General features: G+C 39.7%; 1 protein-coding gene across 1 annotated transcript in view; it reads right to left on the bottom strand.

Moving 5' to 3' along the window:
- The window catches only part of LOC149238768 (Pentatricopeptide repeat (PPR) superfamily protein), a 406,793-nt gene extending 395,578 nt beyond the window's left edge, over positions 1-11,215 (bottom strand). Inside the window, exon 1 of the mRNA XM_089373188.1 lies at positions 10,973-11,215. Coding sequence (XP_089229314.1) covers positions 10,973-11,045 — 73 coding nt within the window. The 5' untranslated portion in view covers positions 11,046-11,215. The remainder of the gene's footprint in view (positions 1-10,972) is intronic.
- Between the last annotated feature and the right edge of the window lie 11,955 nt (positions 11,216-23,170).

The following is a 23,170-nucleotide window of genomic DNA, read 5'->3' as shown; positions in this document are numbered from 1 at the left end:
CAAATCAATCTTCCTCATTTCCAAGCCCATAAATGCATCTTCTTACTCTTGTTTTGAAGAGAAAATAGGCTTTCCATCCCACCTAACTTCTTTTTTCAATACATCCATTCCATTATAATTAGTCGAAACTTCCCATCCCAGATACTTGAGAGGAGACTTTTACTTTCTGTCCCTCAAAAATGATTTCCTTGTTTCCACCTCTAGTACGAGTTATCATTACCTTTGTTGTGATGATATTTACCTGTAGCTATGAGTGGTCACAGAAATATCCCAAAGAGTCAAGATGCCCCTGGGGCCTGTATATTTTGTTTGTCTCTGGCTATCAAAACCACATCATCTACAAACTAGATGTGTGCTACAGCTCCATCTTTCGATCCAATCCTAACATTCCAGTTGGTCAACAAATATTCCAAACAATGTTGGGGACAAAGGGCGGACTTGTCTACCAAAGTAGTAGAATACCATGGTCATATGCATTTACAATTTGGGATACAGACGCCTGCCATACTGTAGATGTCTTTCTCACTGCAATGGCATGCATGATATGTAAATTATGCTGAAAGAGTTCCAGGAGCTCCAGCATCCACGATAGAACTGAAAAGCAAACACAACATTTGCCAAGCTACAATGGTACATCTGTAACTGTCAACTACCGAGTACTCCAAAACCAACCTTCCAAAAAAATCATGAAACTGAAATGGAACTACAAAGCTTACAAGCTAGTAGGTAAGTGCTGAAACTTACAATACCTAGTACAAATAACGCAGAAGATTACCTCTACTTTATTGGCAAAACACATTCACTTGCGTTATTTGCTGTCAGCGGGGCAGACATACATTAATATACCTTTTAATCCCCTTAAAACTATGGTTGCTTTGGATTGACAGAAAATAAAATGGGGTAGACAATACCCATGCATTCACCGAATAACCTTCACTGTGCATATATATATATATATATATATATATATATATCCTTTGGATTTATCCACTTCACTTGAATGAGAGTTTATTTGTGATCAAACGCAATACCACATACATGTATTTCCATTTGCAGGCAAAATGAGGCCGTGAGGCGACCTGCTTGCCTGACCAAAAGCCACCACGCCATGTATCTTCACCTGCTCTTCCTCCCTTGGAGACTCTCTCCTGCCTCCCTCCTATCCGCACTGGTGTATCAAATCAGTGAACTCCTTCCGCGTAAGAAATAAAAAAAGGGTTTAGTGGACCTATTCAGGGTTTTACAAGGCATCAGTCATATTTAATTCCATTCCCAATTTTAATATGCTTAATCATTCATTTATAATAGGTGTGTATGTGTCAGTGATAGGGAGATTTATAAAATGTGTCTCATTACATATATATATATATATATAATTTATTTTATTTTTTTTAATGTATGTTTGAGGATGAGAAAGATGTATAATTTTGGGCCTGGAGTATCCCCTACAACTGTTTCTGCTTGGCTAAGAGTTTGTCTTCCTTGAAAGTAAGGAAACAGGTTAATGGCCCAAGACCCAAAGGCATCTGGCATGAGTGAAAGCTTGCCCCTTTACGGACCACCAGCAGGTAATTCCAGGTGGCATGGTTTTCCTTGAATAACAGTGATGAGTCAGCCTACATTGGCGAATAGCAACCCATGATGGTTGTACTCACTATTAGTTTGACAATTGAATTATGATTGGTTTTCCCAGTGTATCAAAGAGAAAGATGTATAATCTTACCCATAAGTGATAGTGTTCTTCTTCTCTTTAAAGGATATAAATAAAAGTTTAGTAAAAAAGAAAATGGCAAGACTTGTAGGTTTTGTGTTAGTTATCTTCACATAAAGAACGCCTTAATATGGGCAAGATTTAGTAAACTATGAGAGAGGTAATCATCTTCCTTATTTTCATTTACAATATTAATATGTTTAATTGTTTATTTCTTTCACATACATTAGTGTGTATTAGCGTGGGTGAGATGTATAACCCTTGTTACTATGCTTTACTGTTCAATTAATTTGCTATGTGTGCATGACTCATGAGTATGAGTGAGATGTACAATCTCACTTATCAATCGAAATGCTTCCCTCCGCTTAAAAAATAGAAATAGGGGTTTAGTAGACTTTCAAGGAATTGATGAGGGAGATAGCCATCTTCTTTATCTTTGTTTCCAGTGTTGATATGCTTAATCATTTATTTCTTTCCCATGCATTAGTGTGCATTGGCATCGATGAGATCTAACCCTAGTGAATATGCTTTATCATTAATTTCTTTTTTGTGTGTGCGTGAGTATGAGCAAGATGTGTAATCCCTCTTCGATTATTTTAGGAAAAAATTCAAATTGTGTATGTGCGCGCACGCTTGCATGCCCCGACAGTGGGTGTCAAATCATGATGTTAACAGGTACCATAATGAAGAGTAGCCACTAACAAAATCGTGGATTAATGACCCACACACATGCCAGACAGATCAAGGCATGATTCATGTAGATAAATTCACAATAATTGTAACTCTGAAACTTTTCCAAAGAGGCAATTCAGTGACCTCCTCCACTATCAAGCATTGTCATTGTGCAAGCTACAGCAATGTTGGCATGCATGGCAATCATGGCGAGGGATATGGATAATGTCTAGGAAGATGTTAATTCTAAGAAGGTATTAACGAGAGAATATAAATTAGTTTGGCATTATTGCCCCTTTCCTACTTGGCACTCCTGGATTTTCTGGTTTCTGGTCTACTTAGGTGTTGAGAAAGTGGACTTTTTCCTGAATATTCTAAGGTTTGGCTCTATAAATGTCCTTGTTTCACGGCTATGATTCTTTTGAGGAGTGTTACTCTTAAGTTGTTCTTAAAGATTTGGTTCCTACACAGGTTTTTGCATTGATTCTGATATTCCTCTAGTGCATGCTTGCAGCCTCCTCTTTAGTGGGAAGGGCCTCCTTCATTTCTTTTTCTCTCCTCGCTCTAGGAGGTCTCTATGTCTCTGTGTAGGTATTGGATTTTAGATCTTCAATTATGTACTCATGGTTCATCCTTCTGGAATTTAATTGAATTCTTTCCTTCTGGAATTTGTAGGGCCTATCTTAGGCATGAAAAAAGTGCATTAAAGGAAAAAGTTATCCATATACAAGTAAATCAATGAATTTAGTAAATTTTTTGTTCTTTTTTAATTCTAGAATTAAGTTTATTATATACTTTAATAACTCCCTGAGAATATATATATATATATATATAAGAGGCTTGTGAAGGGCATGAGAACAACAAGCGCTCCTGCATGACAGATTGCAACCAATTAGGGCAGCTTGGAAGCCATGACTAACCAAGTTGCGAAAAGAAGCAAAATTGAGGGAGCTCATACTACATATTTTAAGATATAACTTTTTGAGCTAAGGTTCACAACTTCACAGTGATAGAACAATCATAGTGGTTACTTCCACGGCAGTAGGTACTAGGGAGTAGCTCATGCAGGGTTTCAAGAATCTCTAGCCTCTGTGTAATAGTAGCAAACAATTTTTTATGGTTTTTGGTTTAGGGTAAACAAGCCTAAAACACCTATTCTCTTGAAGGGGTGATACTATATTAAAGACGATGCCTCTAAGCAAAGATTTGATATTTAAACTTTAAAGACTTTTTTATGTAAGAATTTTTAAGTTAGTGACAATGGCACTTCTACCTCCCTCCCAAGCAGACGAAACTCCATTGAACCTCAAAAACATCTCAAAAATAAGTTCTAGTGAACACTCCCACTCTATGTCTAACAGTGATTTTCTGATGGAGAAAGTAGCTTCAGCCCTATAATCTCCCTCAATTAGGAGGCCATTAACCAAGTAGAATTCTACGAACATCATGGCTTAATATGCAAGTTCAATGGACCTTGGGCTCAGCTCTTGAACTAATATCAATGAATGTCTCAAACTAAGAGGCCACCGCTAAAAGAAGAAGCTTATAGCCATCCATATGCTTGTTGTTATTTTACTACATGATTTGTTTCAACAAAGGATAAGGGGTGCATCTTTCACTTTGGTCCCTAGTTCTTTGGATGTGCTGGTTTATGCATAAAACCATTGGTTCCTTCTTTCCATCCCTCAATGAATTCGCTCTCTTCAACTCCACTATGGGTTGAGCTTCCCAATTTTCCCCTACAATTTTGCCGATGCAATTCCATGGATGCCACTAGAAATGCTATGGTGATGTTTTATTTTGTTGTGGAGAAACTACAAAAAACAACAAACAATCTATGGAAGGTTGTCTATCATGATTCATAATAGACCTCACCAAATATCTTCCTAAGGAAATCCAATTGAAGGTGATCAATTCTACATGGCAGTGAAATTGGACCATGAACAAAGTAGCTTTTAGATACAAGTCATGCTTTCCCTATGAGCACTTTGTACTTGTAGCATCTTGTCTAAGTTATGATGTGGATACAACGTTGGAATCCCAAAAATCTATCAAGGTGAACAGCAAGATGTGAAGTTACCAAAGACCTACTTGATGGAAGGGCATTGAGGAACACGACCATTTGATTTGCAATCCAATAGGCAGACAAGTAAACAATCCCTAAAAAAAAAATGTCCAAATTCTACACGAAATCTGTCCAAGTGAAACATGAAGAAAGAAATGAAATGTCAAGCAATAATGTCATAGATGAAGATGAGATAGAGGTGTTGGTATCCTTGCCTCCAAAGTTGGATTTGTAGTACACATCGTCAGTCCAAAGAAGAAATAGAAGGGAGTTAAAACTTTCGTAAGTCATTAATATGACAGTCAACCAGACCCAAAACCATTTCAGTTAGATGAGAAGGATTGCACTGAAGTAGAGAGGAAAAAGGAAAAGAAAGGCAACAAGAATGCCCATGTGAATCAATAACCAATAAACTTAAGGGTTAAGAGTAGTGACTATTTTAGCCATATCAATGTATGGAAATGCAAAAAGGTCTGGACCATGTATAATTGAGTTGCATCTTTCACAGTAGTCAGAATAGGATCAAGCCTTCTACCAGCGCTGGTCAACTTTGATCAATATAATGCTTTTTTAGCTAAACCCAGAAAAAAGAAGGAGAAGTTTCCTACATGCTTGACTGGAAAGTTCAAGAATGCATTTAGCTCCCCAAGCTGAAGTTTTGTGCAATGAAAACTAAGTGTGACTTGGTCATCTCGGGGATAATTTTAACAAACGTGAATCTCATCTTCAGTGACTTGTTTGTCACATAGGAGACATTTGCTTTTGCCTTTTCCATTCATTTTCATCTTCATGTTTCAATTGACGACTTATGTGAACCAATGCTTTAAGATTTGGCCGGCTCAGAACCGACTTGGCCAAGTTGGTCCGAGTCAAGGCCACCGAGTCGACTCGGCCAATGAACTGGTTTGGTCGGCCGAGTTATTACCAAGCCAGCTGAGTTGTCTAACAACTCGACCGGCTCGGTAATAACCCGAACGAATTAGCCGAGTTCGAGCCTACTCGGCCAGGTTGGATGACAACGGCCCGTAACCTCATAAACCACGATTTTATTTTTATTTTTTTGCTTTTGGGGGACCCCAAACAAGTTTGTAATTTGCCTATAGTTTATTTGGGGTTCATTCCCCTCTCCTAAACCCTATAAAACCCACCCAACCCCTCTCATTTCCTCACAGGCGTCTCATTGCATTTGAGTGAGAATTTGAGTGAGAATTTGTCAAGAGTTGTGGGGCTTGTTTTTGGAGCAGCAGTGAGGAGTCTTGGGCAAGCATTGTAGCAAAAGTGAAGAGCTTCTTGGGCAGCCAATTGGAGCAACATTGAGGAGTTGGTTTGTTGGAGGCTTGGAGCAACCTTGAGGAGGCAATTTGTGCCTGGAGGTATTTTTTTTCACTTGAAAATCTGTTTTTGCTTATTAATTTTTATGTGGAAATCTGGAAATTGAAAAGAGTGTTTTTTGTGAAAGAAATGAACATTGAAGCAATGCTATTTTTTTTGTTTTCATTTTCAGATTTTTTGCTTTCATTTCCAAGTCAAAAAATAGAGGCAGGGATTAGAGGCCAAATAACTCCATGTGAATCAGATGAAATTGGGGAGATTAAGAAGGAATTGTTAGCCAACTTTGAGAAGTTTAAAGAAGAAAAGGCTAGGCAAAAAGAGTTATAGGTTGAAATTGGGAGGAAGAGGAATATACAAAAAATGCTGGCTACCAACCCCCATTTTGATTTTGAGGGTTCTTCCTCTATCCTTTGTACTAATGCATCCAACCGCTTCCGATATGTTCCTCCCTCTTTGGAGTCTATTCAAGAAAAGGGTAAGGGTAAAATGAAAAAGAAGGGTGATATGAATATCAAAAGTTATTTCACTGTCACACCCATGCACATGGTCCTCAAGCTAGTAAAACTTTGCAGCCCATTTTAGATGACCATTGGAAGAAAGAATTGAGGGAGATTGCTTGTGATTACATATGTAGATGGTGGTATGATGTTGATATCCCCTTCAATGCTTCCCATTCACCATATTATGAGCCTATGTTTGATGCCATACATGTTGTTGGAAAAGGCTTCAAAGGCCCTACTATGCATGAAATAAGGGGGTATCGTTTGCAGAAGGAAATTGCCTCCATTAATGAGTATTTGGAAGATTTCAAAAACTCATGGGCAAGAACAGGATGTACCATCATGTCAAATGGATGGACTGATCAAAGAAACTGTACCATCATAAACTTTCTTATCTTCTGCGCACAGGGAACCATAATTCTAAAATTAGTTGATGCATCTGATAAGGTAAAAGATGGACAATTGTTGTTTCAGCTATTGGATGAGGTTATTGAGGAGGTGGGGGTGGCTAATGTTGTTCAAGTCATCACAGATAATGCCTCTAACTATGTTCTTGCTGGTAAACTATTAGAGGAAAAACACAAAACCATCTTTTGGACCCCATGTGCTGCACATTGCATAGACCTCATGCTTGAGGATATTGGCAAATTAGATTGGGTCAAAAACACTATAGATCATGCCAAAAGCATAACAAAATTTATCTACAATCATTCATGGATTTTGAGCCTGATGAGGAAACACACAGGGGGCAGGGATATTATTAGGCCTGCCATTGCTAGATTTGCTACTTATTTTTTGACATTGCAATCTATGCTTTCACAACATAGAAACTTGCAAAAGATATTTTCCAGTGAAGAATGGAATCAAAGCCAGTGGTCTCACAAACAGGAAGACAAAGAATTGAAAAAGAAAGTTAATGAAGAAATATTTTGGAGAAAGGCAGCAGAGATTGTGAAGCTTGCTGAGCCACTGGTTAAGGTGTTGCGACTTATTTTTTGACACTGCAATCTATGCTTTCACAACATAGAAACTTGCAAAAGATATTTTCCAGTGAAGAATGGAATCAAAGCCAGTGGTCTCACAAACAGGAAGACAAAGAATTGAAAAAGAAAGTTAATGAAGAAATATTTTGGAGAAAGGCAGCAGAGATTGTGAAGCTTGCTGAGCCACTGGTTAAGGTGTTGCGGTTGGTGGATGGGGAATGATTGGCTATGGGCTTCATTTATGAAGTTATGGATCAAGCAAAGGAGCAAATAAAGAGGGCATACAAGGATAAAGTGGCTAAGTATGGGCCCATTTGGGCAATCATTGATGAAAGATGGAACAATCAACTCCATTGCCCTATACATGCAATTGGGTATTGTTTGAACCCATGGTATCATTATAAAGCTAAGGAGACAGTAGCTTTGAAGGGGGAGGTTAGAAATGGATTGATTGACTGCATTGATCGCATGATCCCATTGGAGTGTGATCAGTTGGAGATACACCGACAGGCCACAACCTTCAGCAATGCCTCAAGTACCTTTGGGAAGAACCTAGCAAAGGTTGCAAGGGAAGCAGATGAGCCAGGTAAACAAAAATTTTAATTTTCAAATTCTTAATACTTATTTTGTTAAATCGTTTATAATTTGAAAGTTGGATATAATTTGTAATTTTGTTGAGCTAACTCATTACACTCCTATGTTTTTTGCAACACAATGGTCGGAGGCTTTTGGTAGCCATTGTCCTGAATTGCAGAAGTTTGCAATTCGTATTTTGAGTCAAACTTGCAGTGCTACTAGGCGTGTGCGCAATTGGTCTGTCTTTGAGAGGATTCACGCGAAGAAGAGAAACTGTTGGGATTAAAAACGGTTAAATGATCTAGTCTATGTCCAATACAACCTCTGGCTCAGACGCAACCAATTGCTGAACAAAAGACCTAATTCAGATCCCATTGTGTTGGAAGACATTGATCCAACATCAGATTGGGTAGTGGAGAGGCATCCAACAGAGTTTGCTTCTGATGAGGATATTGATTATGATTTACAGACGATAGCATCACTCGAACATAATGTTCAATTGAATGCAGATCCTGATCCACTTGTACCAGCCTCAGCCTCAAAGCCAACAAGGCCTCCAGTTGCAGGCGCTTCCTCTACTCAGCCACGACAAAAGCACATTTCTCGTCTATCTCAGCTTGCAACTGTTGCACAACCTGCTAGTGCTACCACTTCTACAGTTGCAGTTGGAGATTATGATGAGGAGGAGCCATGGGCCCCCTATCTGACTCTGATCCAGAGGTTGATCCAGATGATCTTGGTTCCTCTAGCAGTAGCCAGTAGTATTGGTCACAGTTTACTTTTGTTGTAGAGGCCATTTCTAGCCTCCTTGGTTATGTGTTTTTGTTTTGATCTCTATATCAACATCATGTATGTACTGGATAGTGCACTGGATGCCATTTTGATATAATGGATATATTCATGAGCCTACTTTGATCATATGTTGTCTTCTATCTATATTCTAATGTTGTATGTTTGGAAACATGAATGAAAATCTTTAAGATTATGTTTTTTATAAAAAAAAAAAAATATATATATATATATATATATATATATATATTTAATGTATTTTTTACAACGACCGAGTCATTGAAATCGAGTCGATACCGAGTCAGAGTCGGAGCCGGAGTTTTAAAACATTGATGTGAACTCATCCTTATCATACATATCAAGCATCTGACATTGACTCCTACCAGTATTGTGCTCCTCATAAGTGACCATGTGATTTATAATCTTACAATATTAGTTCATCTTTTCCATAGGGATTTGTCTAGCAATCTCTAACGGCTATTAAGTTTTCTGGTAACTCCTTCACATCAATTTCTCATTTTCTAATCCAATTTGTACCTGTCTTATACCAGTGTTTCACCTTTGTTGCCATCATAGCCTGATATGGGAGATGGTTTAGTGCACTTTGTTAAATTTTTCCTATGGATGAAATAGAGTGACAAAATGTTCATATTTCTAAAGGGAGATACCTATTTCTTCCGAAAGGATTGGATACTGTCCATGCAATCTCACCCCAATACTTATATAGGAGAACACTTTCGGATAGAATCAACTTTCTTCCAGCCATCTTGGGAAAGTCCAGACCCCCAAAGTAAGCCTTCAGGTAGAATTACCGAATCAATCTTCCTCATTTCCAAACCCATAAATGCATCTTCTTACTCTTGTTTTGAAGAGAATATAGGGCTTCCATCCCACCTAAATTATTTTTTCAATACACCCATTCCGTTTATAATTAGTCGAAACTTCCCATCCCAGATACTAAAAGAGGAGACTTTTATTTTCTGGTCCTCAAAAATGATTTCCTCGTTTTCACCTCTAGTACGTGTTATCGTTACCTTTGTTGTGATGATATTTACCTGTGCCCATGAGTGGTTACAGAAATCTCCCAAACAGTCGAGATGCCCCTCTATATTTTGTTTGTCTCTAGCGATCAAAACCACATCATCTACATCGATTAAAAGCGACATCTTATATCCTACTAGATGTGTGCCACAGCTCCATCTTTCAATCGATCCAACATTTCAGTTGGTCAATAAATATTCCAAACAGTGTTGGGGGCAAAGGGCAGACTTGTCTACCCCAGTAGTACCCTTTTATTATCCCATTTTCATTTCTCTTTATACGAAAAGCTAATTCACCCGACACCTTTTCATAATGCTTGTGTGCAAATTCCCTCTCCATCCTAAAGGTATACCGAAGCCAGTAACGTTGAAGATTTGAAGGTGTAGAAATTGTAGGGTGAACCAAAACACAAGTTTAGCCAAATACCTTTTACAAGCGATGGAAGAAAAGAAATAAAAAAATTCATATAGCAAAAGATCAACACTCAAAACCACATACGCCTGAAAACCATGGTCATATGCATTTACAATTTGGGACGCAAACGCCTGCCATACTGTAGATGTCTTTCTCACTGCGATGGCATGCATGATATGCAAATTATGCTGAAAGAGTTGCAGGAGCTCCAGCATCCACGATAGATCGAAAAGCAACCATAACATTTGGCAAGCTACAATGCAGGTACGTACAGTCTGACTAAAGAGTTTGAAATTTGAGGTGACACAATCAATCATATCATTGAGAGTCCAGATAGGCAAATTTATGGCCGTATATGTCCGATGGTGGAAGGAAGGCGATAATGACTACTCGGAGATGAAACTCATGACACAGAGTTTATTAGAGATGAAACACCTATCGACCATGCTGATGCGATAATGTCTTTAATAGTTTTACAGCTTTAACTGTCAACTACCGAGTACTCCAAAACCAACCTTCAAAAAAAATCATAGAACTGAAATGGAACTACAAAGCTTACAAGCTAGTAGGTGCTGTGCAAGTGCTGAAACTTACAATAGCTAGTACAAATCACGCAAAAGATTACCTTTACTTTATTGGCAAAACACATTCACTTGCGTTATTCGCTGTCAGCGGGGTAGACGCACATTAAAAACTTTTTAATCCCCTTAAAACCATGGTTGCTTTGGATTGACAGAAAATAAAATGGAGTAGACAATACCTATGCATTCACCCAATAACCTTTGACTTCACTGTGCTTATATATATACATATATATATACTTTGGATTGGATTTATCCACTTCACTTGAATGAAAGTAATTTTTGTGATCGAACGCAATACCACATACATGTATTTGCATTTGCAGGCAAAAATGAGGCCGTGAGGCGACCTGCTGGCCTGACCAAAAGCCGCCACGCCATGTATGGATCGATCTTCTCCTGCTCCTCCTCCCTTCGAGACTCTCTCCTGTCTCCCTCCTATCCGCACTGGTATATTAAACCCGTGAACTCCGTCATCCGCTTAAGAAAAAAATAGGGGTTTAGTACACCTTTTCAGGGTTTTACGAGTGAGGCATCGGCCATCTTTAATTCCATTCAATGTTAATATGTTTAATCATTCATTTATAATATGTGTGTGTGAGAGTTAGGGAGATGTATAAGTTCATGATTTATATATATATATATATATAAAATGTGTGTATGAATATCATAAAGATATATAATTTTGGATTTCGGGTATGTTTTATAGTTATTTTAATTTTGGATTTCGAGTATGTTTTAGAGTTATTTTTGTTTGGCTAAAAGTTTGTCTTTTTTGAATGTTAACATGAGCGAAACCTTGCCCCTTTACGGATCACTAGCAAGTAATTCTAGGTGTTGTGGTTTTCCTTGAATAATGGTGATGAGTTAGCATACATTGATGGATAGCAATCTATGATGGTTGTTCTTAGTGTTGATTTGACAACTGAGTTATAGTATGTTTTCCTATCGTATAAAAGAAAAAAAATATATAATCTTACTCATAAGTGATAGTGTTCGTCTTCACTTTAAAGATATAAATAAAAATTTGTATATAGAAAATTGTGATAACTCACCCCAAATGCTAAGGTGGGTGCCTTCGTGGCAACTGGCCCACGTGATCCCTTCCTGCGCTCGTATGCAATTGGGGTTTTTGGTGAGGTTTTAATGGAGCATTAACTCCACCACCTTTTCGAGGTTGTCTTGGTCACCGTGTTATGGTTCTATGGCACGGGTTTTGGTTGTAACTTGGGTTATTATTGTTGTTGGTTTCGCTCTGCTCCTCTGTGCCCTTCCCTGGTTCCTTCCGCTCGACTTCCCTAGCGACAATTCGGCTCTAACATAAGGTAACCTCTCTGCTCCGATTTCAGGCTCCCTCTTTGCTTTTCTTCTGCTAACAATTCCGCTCCTTGTGGGCAACTGGGGTTTCGTGGCTTTGCGGCCATGGCTTGAATGTTGTTGGTCTTGGTGGTGGTTGGCCCTTTGGCCGTGGGTTACGTTCTCTTGTGACCAACCCTCGTTGTTGGTCCTCTGGTCGTGGGTTGCAGTTTCTGGTGGTTCGGTTCACCTTAAGGGCCATCGTTGTTTGGTGTGCTATTGGTCTTGGGTTCGACTATGGAACCTGCTCTCCACTTCAGGTAACCTTCAGGGTACTCAACTTTACCCTTCTTTCGGTTTATTCTCCATATAATTGGTTTTCCTCTCTCTAATCGTTGTCTCTTGACTGTGCAGGGAATTCGCTCCTTTGTGGTGGTGGCAAGGGTTTAGTCCTTGACGGTTACTATTTCTTCGCTCTTTCGTTCCGATCTCTACTTGAACTGAGTAGGGTCCTTCCTGTTTATCTTATACAGTCCTGTAGGTTGATTTTGTAGAGATGAAGTCTCGTTTTTGTTGGGCCTCAGTTCTATCTGTTCATCAAAAGTTCTGGGTCGTTAGTTGGTTGTTGGTGACCGTGGCTCTGTTGAGATTTTGGTTGTGAATTTGAACGCAATTTTTGTACAGTTCGGCTCTGGTTGTTGAGTGTGGTCCCGTCTCTGTTTGTTTAGTTGGTCCTGGGTCACAGGAACCCTTCTTGGTCTGTAATGAAAATATCTGAGGACTGTTTGGCAATTGTAATTTTTTTTTCTGGAAGGCACTATGCCTTATGCTCTGAACCTGTGTTGGGTTACAGGATGTTGTCTCTAAACTATAACAAATATTTATGCAATGTATGTATATATATTTATAGAAATGATAAATCTTCTACTTGTAAGAATTTCAATGATTTGCTTTCATGAAGTACCTGAATGAATTCTCTTGCAGTGTTTAGTTGCTTTGATGTGATGCACAGTCTCGTTAACAGTCCCTCAATCATGTAGTTAATTTCGTGCACAGTACCAGATTATAGTCATTCATAATAACAATTGTTTGATACCTGAAATGCTTCTCTTTACTGTTTTAAAATATTTTGTCAGAGTTTACATTCTCTAGTTTCTATTCTCCTTTGTTGGCAGCAACCCTTTGTTCATCTTTTGATTGTGTATTTAAGCTGCTGGTAGCCTCATTCAGTTGAGGAACTACCTACAATTGCAATTTGCAGTTACATTCCCTTTTGTTGTTATTCAAGTATTAATTTATTTAAGACTATTCCCTAATCTATTTACTTTCAAAAAATAAAAAGTAACGACATTGGCTGTGACAGCCTTCTTGAAAAGAAATAACAATAAAAGTAAACTGAAAAGTAAATTTAAAAAAAAAAAAAAAAAAATCTTAAAACAGCATGTCCAGCTATCGCCTCCCTAATTGGATGCTCCTGCATCAGGCTCCCGGGGTGAATGAAACTCATGGCTCCTATCCATGAGCTCTTCAATCGAATACCCGGCGCGTTGAATCTGTCCGGCATCCAACCAGGAACTGTCCTCAATTGGACGGTCCTTCCACTTAACCAAGTACTGCAAGTACTCCTTTCGGCGTGTCCGCCTAGCTACCTGAGTATCCAGTATTTGGTCAATCTCCAAAGGCTTGGCTGGGGGCATCTGTCTGATCCATGTCTGTCTCTTCGTCTCCCTGGGTGTCCCGTGTGTGTCCTGTTGAACTGTCCTCTGTATTAGCGGAAATATTAGGGTATAGGTCTGCTACATTGAAAATGGGCGAGATCCCAATACCTGGGGTAATTGCAGTTCATATGCGTTAGCAGAGAATTTCTGCAGTATTCGACAAGGCCCTATCTTTTTCAATTTGAGCTTGTTATATTCTCCTCTAGGAAACCTCTCCTTTCGTAGGTGTGCTAGTACCAGGTCTCCTACATTAAATTGCACTTCCCGTTGTTTTAAATCTGCCTTTTGCTTATATCTTTGGTTGTTGTTCTGCAATTTAGCTTTCATTTGTTTGTGAAGATAATCATTTTGGCGAAATCTTCTCCGTCAGCACTTCTCCATTCCAACCGACCCAAATCCCGTAACTCGTGCACTCCACGGGGGTGCATGCCATATAGGATCTGGAAAGGGCTTCTGCCTGTACTCCTGTTGGGTGAATCGTTATAAGCGAACTCCACTTGTGCGAGTACATAATCCCACTGTCGTGAATTCTCTCCAACTAGACTACGTAGCAGATTTCCCAGACTTCGGTTTACTACCTCAGTTTGCCCGTCGGTCTGTGGATGATAAGCTGAGCTGAAGTTCAGTTTAGTATCTAATTTCTTCCACAAAGTCCGCCAGAAATGGCCTGTAAACTTCATGTCCCTATCTGAAATAATAGACTTTGGTAAGCCATGCAGTCTGACAATTTCTGTGAAGAATAAATGGGCTACATGCGTGGCATCGCTGGTCTTTTTACAAGGAATAAAATGTGCCATCTTAGTAAAGCGATCCACTACTACCATGATTGAATCGTATCCTTTCTATGTCCTTGGCAAACCCAAGACAAAGTCTAAACTGACTGAGTCCCATGGCCTGTCCGGAACAAGTAGGTGCGTATACAGTTCCGTATTTTGATTATGTCCCTTTACCAACTGACACATCTTACATCTAGCCACATATCGTTGTACATCTCACCACATCTTTGGTCTATAATAGAAATGACTTACCTGGTCCAAAGTCTTGTCTATGCCAAAATGTCCAGCTAGACCACCACTATGTTTCTCCTGAATTAAGTTCTCCCTCATTGAACATTCTGGAATACACAATTGTCCTCCCTTGAACAACAATCCTTCCTGTATGTTATAATCTAACCACAAACTGTTGTCTCTCAACAGCGGATTCTGGCAAGCTTCATATGCTTCCCGAAAATCTGCATCTATCTCATATAGATCTTTGAGATGTTAAAAGCCCAACACCTGCACTTTGCTTTCCTGTAAAATCAAACTTATTTTGCTTAACGCATCTACCACTTTGTTGGCTTGTCCACTGATGTGTTTCAACACAAACGTGAAACTCTGGAGATATTCCACCCACTTCACATGTTTATGATTCAGCTTATGCTGTTGCATGACATATTGCAAAGCAGAATTGTTTGAAAACATAACAAATTCATTTCCCAGCAAGTAGTGTCTCCAATGTTTCAGCGCTTGCACCACTACATAGAATTCCTTGTCATAGGATGTATATTTCTATCTACTCTCATTTAATTTCTCGCTAAAATAGGCCATCGGTTTATCCTCTTTACTCAGTACCGCTCCAATGGCTGTCCCACTGGCATCGCAACGAACTTGAAAAAGTTTGTTGAAATCTGGTAACCTCAAAATGGGTCTTTCAGTGATCTTCTTTTTCAGTAGCCGAAAGCTCTTTTCAGTCGACTCAGTCCAATGAAAAGGTTGATTTGCTTTTTTGACGGTGTCCACCATGGGTGCACAAATCCCACTAATTTTTTTTATAAACTTCCGGTAAAAACTTGCTAGCCCATGAAAACTCTGTACTTCAAATAAACTTTTTGGGGATGGCCAGCCAATTATGGCTGCAACCTTTTCCAGATCCATCTTTAACTCATTCTCTAAAATCACAAATCCCAAATGAACCAACTCCTTCTTAAAAAACGTACATTTCTTCAAATTTAACAGCAATTTATTCTGTTGTAATTTTTCCAAGACACACCTGACGTGTCGGAAATGTTCTTCCCTAGTCTTACTGAAAATAAGGATATCATCCAAATACACAATAACGAACTTCCCGATATATTCTTTCAGCATCTCGTTCATTAAGCGCATGAATGTGCTGGGTGCATTGCTCAATCCAAATGGCATGACCAGCCATTCATATAGGCCCTCATTGGTTTTGAAAGCAGTCTTCCACTCGTCTCCTTCTCAAATTCGTATCTAATGATAACCACTTTTTAAATCAATCTTTGAAAAATACGCTGCTCCACTCAAGCAGTCCATCATATCATCCATTCGTGGTAAAGGGAACCTGTATCTAATGGTAATCTTATTGATTGCTCGAGAGTCGGTACACATCCGCCACTCTCCTCCTTTCTTGGGAGCTAAGACTGTTGGAACTGCACACGGACTTAAACTTTCCCAAATCAACCCTTTGTCCAACAACTCCTGTACCTGTTTCCTAATCTCCTCATTGTCCTTTGGACTCATTCGGTAAGCAGCTTTGTTGGGTAAACTAGCTCCTGGGATGAAATCAATATGGTGGCTGATACTTTGTTTTGGGGGTAACTTATCTGGCAAATCATCTACTACTATATCACTGAATTCCTGTAACATATCTTGAATTTCCTCCGGAAAATCCTTAATTTCAGTATGAATTAACACTGTCCTTGGCCTCCGCACAATTGCAAACTTTATTTCATCATCTCCAATCTGTTGTAGGAACTCTTTTCCCCCTAATAATAATGTCTTTGTCCCACTGCTCTCTATTGTGTCCTCTTCCTTCATGGGTACCAACGTATGCTTGATCCCATCTTTTGCAAACTTATAACAGTTTGTCTTCCCATTGTGCACTAACTTCCTGTCATACTTCCATGGTCTACCTAGCAGTATATGGCACACATCCATCGGCATAATGTCACATGTCACCTTATCCTTATACCTGCCAATATGAAATTCTACTTCACACTACTCATCAACAAGCAGTTGATTCCCTTTTTGTAACCAAGACACCCGTTATGGGGTTGGGTGTTTCAGTCTTTTTAAACCCAGTTTCTCTACCATCTTTGTGGCTACCAGGTTATCAGTGCTTCCACTATCAATTATTAGTTTACAACACTTCCCATGTGACTTACACATAATTCAGAACAGGGCTTTCCGCTGTGTCTCATCAGCTAACTCTTTAGCTGGCTTTAACAAGACTTTGTTCAGCACGAAGGCCTCTCCTGTTTCAGGCACGTTCTCCACTTCTTGAAGTGGGGCCTCAGCTTCCTCTGGTTTAGCAACATATGCTCCTCTTTGTCTTGCTTGATCACTTTCAGGACATTCAAAAGACCGGTGTCCCCATTTGTGACACTTGTAACACTGATAGGCATTCCCTCTGCCTCTGCTGTTGCCTCTCCCTCGCTAGTAAGGCCTTCCCCCTCTAGTGTTACCTTCTTTATCAGTTGACCCTGCAGTTTTTGAACTGTTACCTTCCTCACTGCTGCTGGCAGTTCTACCTCTGCTAAAGGACTGTCCCCTTTCTCGGCCGAATCCACGTCCTCTCCTGGCATTTTATTTCCTGGTGAACTTCTCCTCTGATTTTAAAGCACTTTGATATGCTTCTTCTATAGATTTGGGAGAGAGAATAATGATCTCATCCAGTATCTCCATCCATAATCCGTTCACGAACCTTGCTGTCTTTTCTGGGGTATCTTCGACATAACCCGCTCACAGATTCACTCTATAAGATTCTTCTGTATATTCTTTCACAGTCATTTCTCTTTGTTTCAGGTTCTATACCTGTCTATATAGAGCAATCTGATAGTCTTTAGGTAAAAACTTACCTTTCATCTTAGCGATCATTCTGGTCCACTTTTTAATTGGTGGCTTATTTGATCTCCTTCGCTCTGCCTGCACACTGTCCCACCACAGTGCTGCATGCCCCTTCAGTTTTGTAGCTGCAAATCTGACCCTCCTATCCTCACTGATTTCCTCACATTCGAAGTACTTATCCAACTCGCTAATCCAGTCCAATAATACTTCAGTGGATAAATTGCCATCATAGTTTGACAGTTCAGGCTTCGATTGCTGCTTGCTAACAGAACAGACTTCAAAAATTTTATCTCTGGCCCTTCCGCATCGGACCCATCTTTCATAGTTGTAGCTTCTTCTTCACTATCGTCACCACCTTTTGGATCCCTGCGCCTACCTCCTACTGTTTCTAATCTGGCACTTAGGATCCTGATTTCCTCGCGCAATCCTTTGTCAGCTACCCTCTGAATAGCTCTACCTCTACCCCTTCTTCCTACCTCCATAATTTTTTTTCTTCCCTAAGGAAAGAACTGCTCTGATACCAAAATTTGATGACTCACCCCAAAAGCTGAGGTGAGTGCCTTCATGGCAACTAGCCCACGTGATCCCTTCTCGCGCTCCTATGCAACTGTGGTTTTTGGTGAGGTTTTAATGGAGCATTAACTCTGCCACCTTTTCGAGGTTGTCTTGGTCACTGTGTTATGGTTCTATGGCACGGGTTTTGGTTGTAACTTGGGTTATTGTTGCTGCTAGTTTTGCTTTGCTCCTCTATGCCCTTACCTGGTTCCTTCTGCCCGACTTCCTTGGTGATAGTTCGGCTCTAACACAAGGTAACCTCTCTGCTTCAATTTCAGGCTTCCTCTTTGCTTTTCTTCTGCTAACAATTCCGCTCCTTGTGAGCAGCTGGGGTTTCGTGGCTCTGCGGCCGTGGCTCGAACATTGTTGGTCTTGGTGGTGGTTGGCCCTCTGGCCGTGGATTACGTTCTCTTGTGACCAACCCTCGTTGCTGGTCCTCTGGTTGTGGGTTGCAGTTTCTGGTGGTTCGGCTCACCTTAAGGGTTGTCGCTGTTTGGTGTGCTGTTGGTCCTGGGTTCAACTATGGAACCTGCTCTCCACTTCAGGTAACCTTTAGGGAACTCAAATTTACCCTTCTCTCAGTTTATTCTCCATATAACTGATTATGCTGCCTCTCTAATCGTTGTCTCTTGACTGTGCAGGTAATTGGCTGCTCTGTGGTGGTGGCAAGGGTTTGGTCCTGACGGTTACTGTTTCTTCGCTCTTCCGTTCCGGTCTCCACTTGAACCGGGTAGGGTCCTTCCTATTTATCTTATACAGTCCTGTAGGTTGTTTTGTAGAGACGAAGTCTCGTTTTTGTTGGTCCTCAGTTCTGTCTGTCCGTCGAAAGTTATGGGTCATTAGTTGGTCATTGGTGACCGTGGCTCTGATGAGATTTTGGTAGTGAATTTGAACGCAATTTTTGTAGAGTTTGGCTCTGGTTGTTGAGCGTGGTCCCGTCTCTGTTTGTTTAGTTGGTCCTAGGTCACAAGAACCCTTCTTGGTCTTTAATGAAAATATCTGAGGACTGTTTGGCAATTGTATAATTTTTTTTTGGAAGGCACTATGCCTTATGCTCTGAACCTGTGTTGGGTTACAGGATGTTGTGTCTAAACTATAACAAATATTTATGCAAGGTATGTATATATATTTATAGAAATGATAAATGTTCTATTGTGGTAGCCTTTGCGAAAAACACTCCAATTGAGATTTGTCAAGAAATCAATAATGTAGAGTGAGAAGAAAGGGTGGAATGAAAATTTCATTGGGACGTTGAAGTAGAGAAAAATATTAGCAACTAAATACCTAAAACAAGGAATCTTCACACTAGACAGATGTAACACCCTCCTCCCACATTTACCCAAGCTAACCGGTCCACTAGGGTAAACTTGTGACGAAGAGTTACTACGATATGATTCAACTCCCCAAGTACAGTTAAGGAAGTGGAATCGACAAACCAAAACCAAACTGACCTTCCCCAGGAGCTGCAGAACCTTTAGGAGCCAACCACCCCCTCCAGGTGTCCAACCCCTAAGAGAACTTGCTTCTTGACTAAACTAGACCCCCAGTCACTCCCATGACAAAGCCTCCATGCTTATGAGACCCTCTAGTCGCTCCCACAACAAGGCCTCCATGTGACTATGGCCTTTTTCAGGCAATTTTGTGCCAATGACCCTAGATTTTGAGCCATTTTTTTAGGGCTAAGACTCAAGCCTCTGCCCAGAACTTCATGAAACTTCCAAAAATGATAAATAAACTAATACAAAAACTTGAACAAGGACTTGACTTGACCACTACCAGCCATGACGGGAATTTCGTCAAACACATCATGAACATGTAATCTACAATTCACAACAACATATCTAAACATAGGGGTCTTATACTTATCTGAAATTCGCCAAGAAGGACTGATGTCCTCTCAAAATAGATGCATTATCATCTATTAGGTCATACATTCATTAACATTTCATTTATTAATCAAAACATGAAAAGAGCCATAACTCAAGTCTATCATAAACCATGCTTATAACTAGCATATAACAAATAGAATATCAATGATAGAACAACCATTAAAATCACATATTAACAAGCACATTTACACGTAAAACACAGGAGGAAAGAGCTCTTATTAACATATGCAAAAACCAATCAAATTAGGGACTTCCATGTACCACCTGACCATAGATTGGGTTGAACAAAATCTTTCTTTCAGTCAATCACCCCCATGCCATATTACAAGCATGAATGTGGGACTTACAACAAAACAACCAAGGCTTCCTCAGGCTTACCGCAATCCACTAAGGGATTCCTAGGCCCAAGCCCTCATCTATACAACCAGACTTTACCGCAATCCCACCAAGGGATTCCTACGCCCAAACAAGAAACATACATTGACAGGGTTTACCGCAATCCACCATACATCGGTCCAGCGATCACTAAGCCTATACAAGCATGGATTCCTCCATATCTCTCCAGCTAAACCGTGATGAATTTGTTTGTCTCCACCTCTAGGCTTTATTGTATATCCCGCCATTCACCGTTCGAGGATTCCTAGGCCTTGTTACCGCTCAAAGTAGTAGGGGGTCCTAGAGGAAGCTAAAGCCCACTTTCACCACAACTAAAGCTTCCTACAATTTATGAACTTCATCGATGGGAGGAGACCCAATATATAGAGAATCACTTATGAAGGATGATCAACTAAAATGGGTGTGAAGTAATCTCAGGGACCCTTTCCTAGGGGAGGCTCAAGAATGGGACTTGCTTGCTTCTTAAGCAAGGTACAAGTCTTTCTAGGAGAAGGGGATGATGATTTAAGGGCTAGGTTTAAGGAATGTGAATTATAAAGGAGCTTCCGAACCCTGAAATCCTTGTTGAACTTGGTTTCCCAAGTGGTTTTTGAAGAGTTGACTTTGACAATGTACGGGACCACATGGGACCAAGTGGACCCTAGTTAGGTCGAGAGGAAGGAGTTTAGCAACAAATGCTAGATTTGACCTAAACAAGGATGGGAAGGGGATCAAAGAAGTGATTTTCACTCGAAGGTGCAAAATGATCCCTATGAAGAACTAGCTTAGGGAAACTTAGGGCAAAAACCAATCTCGAGGCTAGGGCTTGGGATATTTCACAACCACATTGTAAGAATTTCCTCAAATTTGGAGGCCTAGGAGAGACACTAGCATAGTAGAGGCCAAGAGATTGATGTTTTTCTATGGGTGTTTTGTGGGGAAAATGATGCCCTCGGAGCCCTAATGTGGATAGACCTAGAATAAAGAAGGAGAGGTGAGAAAAATGGCTCTTTAAGTGATCACCTTATGGTAGACCAGTGCCTAATCCTTTGGGGAGATTGGAATCAAGAAGAAAATGAAGATGGACTTCGTTTCTAGGTCAAGGAGGCTTCAAGGACAACTTCACTTGTCATTAGGGCAAAGGAGAGTGACCTTAAAGCTTTTACACTTCGTTTTGCAAGGTAAGATGGGTTGTCAAGATAAATTTGTTAGGTCCTTATACTACTAGTGTAACCCCTTATTGTTATTAGTGAAACCCCCTTATTATATTGTTGTGCCCGTGTAGTCCCCATATTGTTGTTATTGTGACCCATAGAAGCCCACTATTGTTATTGTTGTGCCCTTACATTATTATTGTTATGTCGGCTTTGATTACATTATGAACCCTTAAACTCCTATATATAGAAAGGAGGCCTTGTCATTTGTATCATCCAAGAATTGTTCATTTGTGTAATGTAAAGGAGGTTTCCCCTTCGAAGAGGTTTATTTCTAAGGCGTTCATCTATCTTTTACACTTTTTTGTGAGTTGGTTTCATAACATTTGGTATCAGAGCTTTGGATTCTAGGGTTTCACTGCTTCAAATAGGCCTTCGTGGCATTCTCAATATAACTATTTTTCTACAACGTTTCAAAAGATAAAAAAAAAACCCAATTTGAGACAAAATCATTCTGAACCTTGGGTTTGAAATTTAGATCTTGTCTCGCTATCTTTTCAGAGATATGATCTGAGGAAGTTAGGGTTTTTGCAAGCTCTAGAATTCCATCTCAAACAGGTCATTGTGGCATTTTCGCTATAATTTGTTTTCTACAAAGTTTTAGATTATGAAATTAAAACCCATTTGAGCTGAAATCTTGGTGAATCTTAGGCCCGAATTTCATATTTTTCTTTGCTATATTTTCGGAGATACGGTCCAAGACATTTAGGGTTTCTGCAGGCCCCCGAATTACATCCCAAACAAGTGACCTTGGGAAAATCGTCATAACTCTCTCTCGGAGCATCTGATTCAAATTTTGTAAAAAGTGACAAAAATAAGACGGATTGTAGTTTGTTGGGTATCAGTTTCAGAACCTAAGGTCGAAACAGTGACACGTGGTACATCGTACAAGTTCACTCTACTGAACTAGTCTATAATTAGGTCATCGCGAGAGATTGGGCATAACTCTTTCTTCGGGAATCCAGTTGCGATCAGACTTGCGGGCTTAGAAAGAGGATTCAAAGGGATATCACAGGCCAATAGTTTAGAACTTAAGCATTTGAAATTACAGAGTTATAGTCGTTTAAAGATCGAGCTCCTAAAATCAAGAAAAAACGATATGAGGAAGTTTGATGGCAAAGATTAGGTAAATTGGATACTATAGATGGAGAAATATTTTGATATACATGAGGTGAAATTGTTAAAAAAGTTATGTATTTCATATTTATATTTAGAACCGAATCAATTTTTATGGTATAAAGGGCTTTGTTCTCGTAAACCACTTATCACATGGTCAATTTTCATGTAGGAAATGATAGCACATTATGAGGATACAAAGAGCAACACCTTATTTAGCCAATTGATAAATCTCAAACAAAAGGGTTCAATGGCAGAGCACATTGAGGAATTTCAAAAATTGATGTCTTCATAGGGACTTTAAAAGATAACATCCAACATGAGGTTTGCCTTTGGGAACCTGATTCATTGGAGAAGGCATACAAGTTGGCAAGAAAAGTGGAAAGCAAAATTATGGCAACAAGGAAGTCTACCCCTCACAATTATTAAGATGGAAGTGTTGTTTCTCCTAGCCTTCCACGACTTACAAGGTTGACACACAACAATTGGAAGGAA

Source organism: Pinus tabuliformis, chromosome 8 (genome assembly GCF_031772625.1).
Source record: "Pinus tabuliformis cultivar Carrire ecotype Pingquan chromosome 8, CPIR1, whole genome shotgun sequence".
NCBI lineage: Eukaryota > Viridiplantae > Streptophyta > Pinopsida > Pinales > Pinaceae > Pinus > Pinus tabuliformis.
This window is presented reverse-complemented; position numbering and strand designations above follow the sequence as displayed.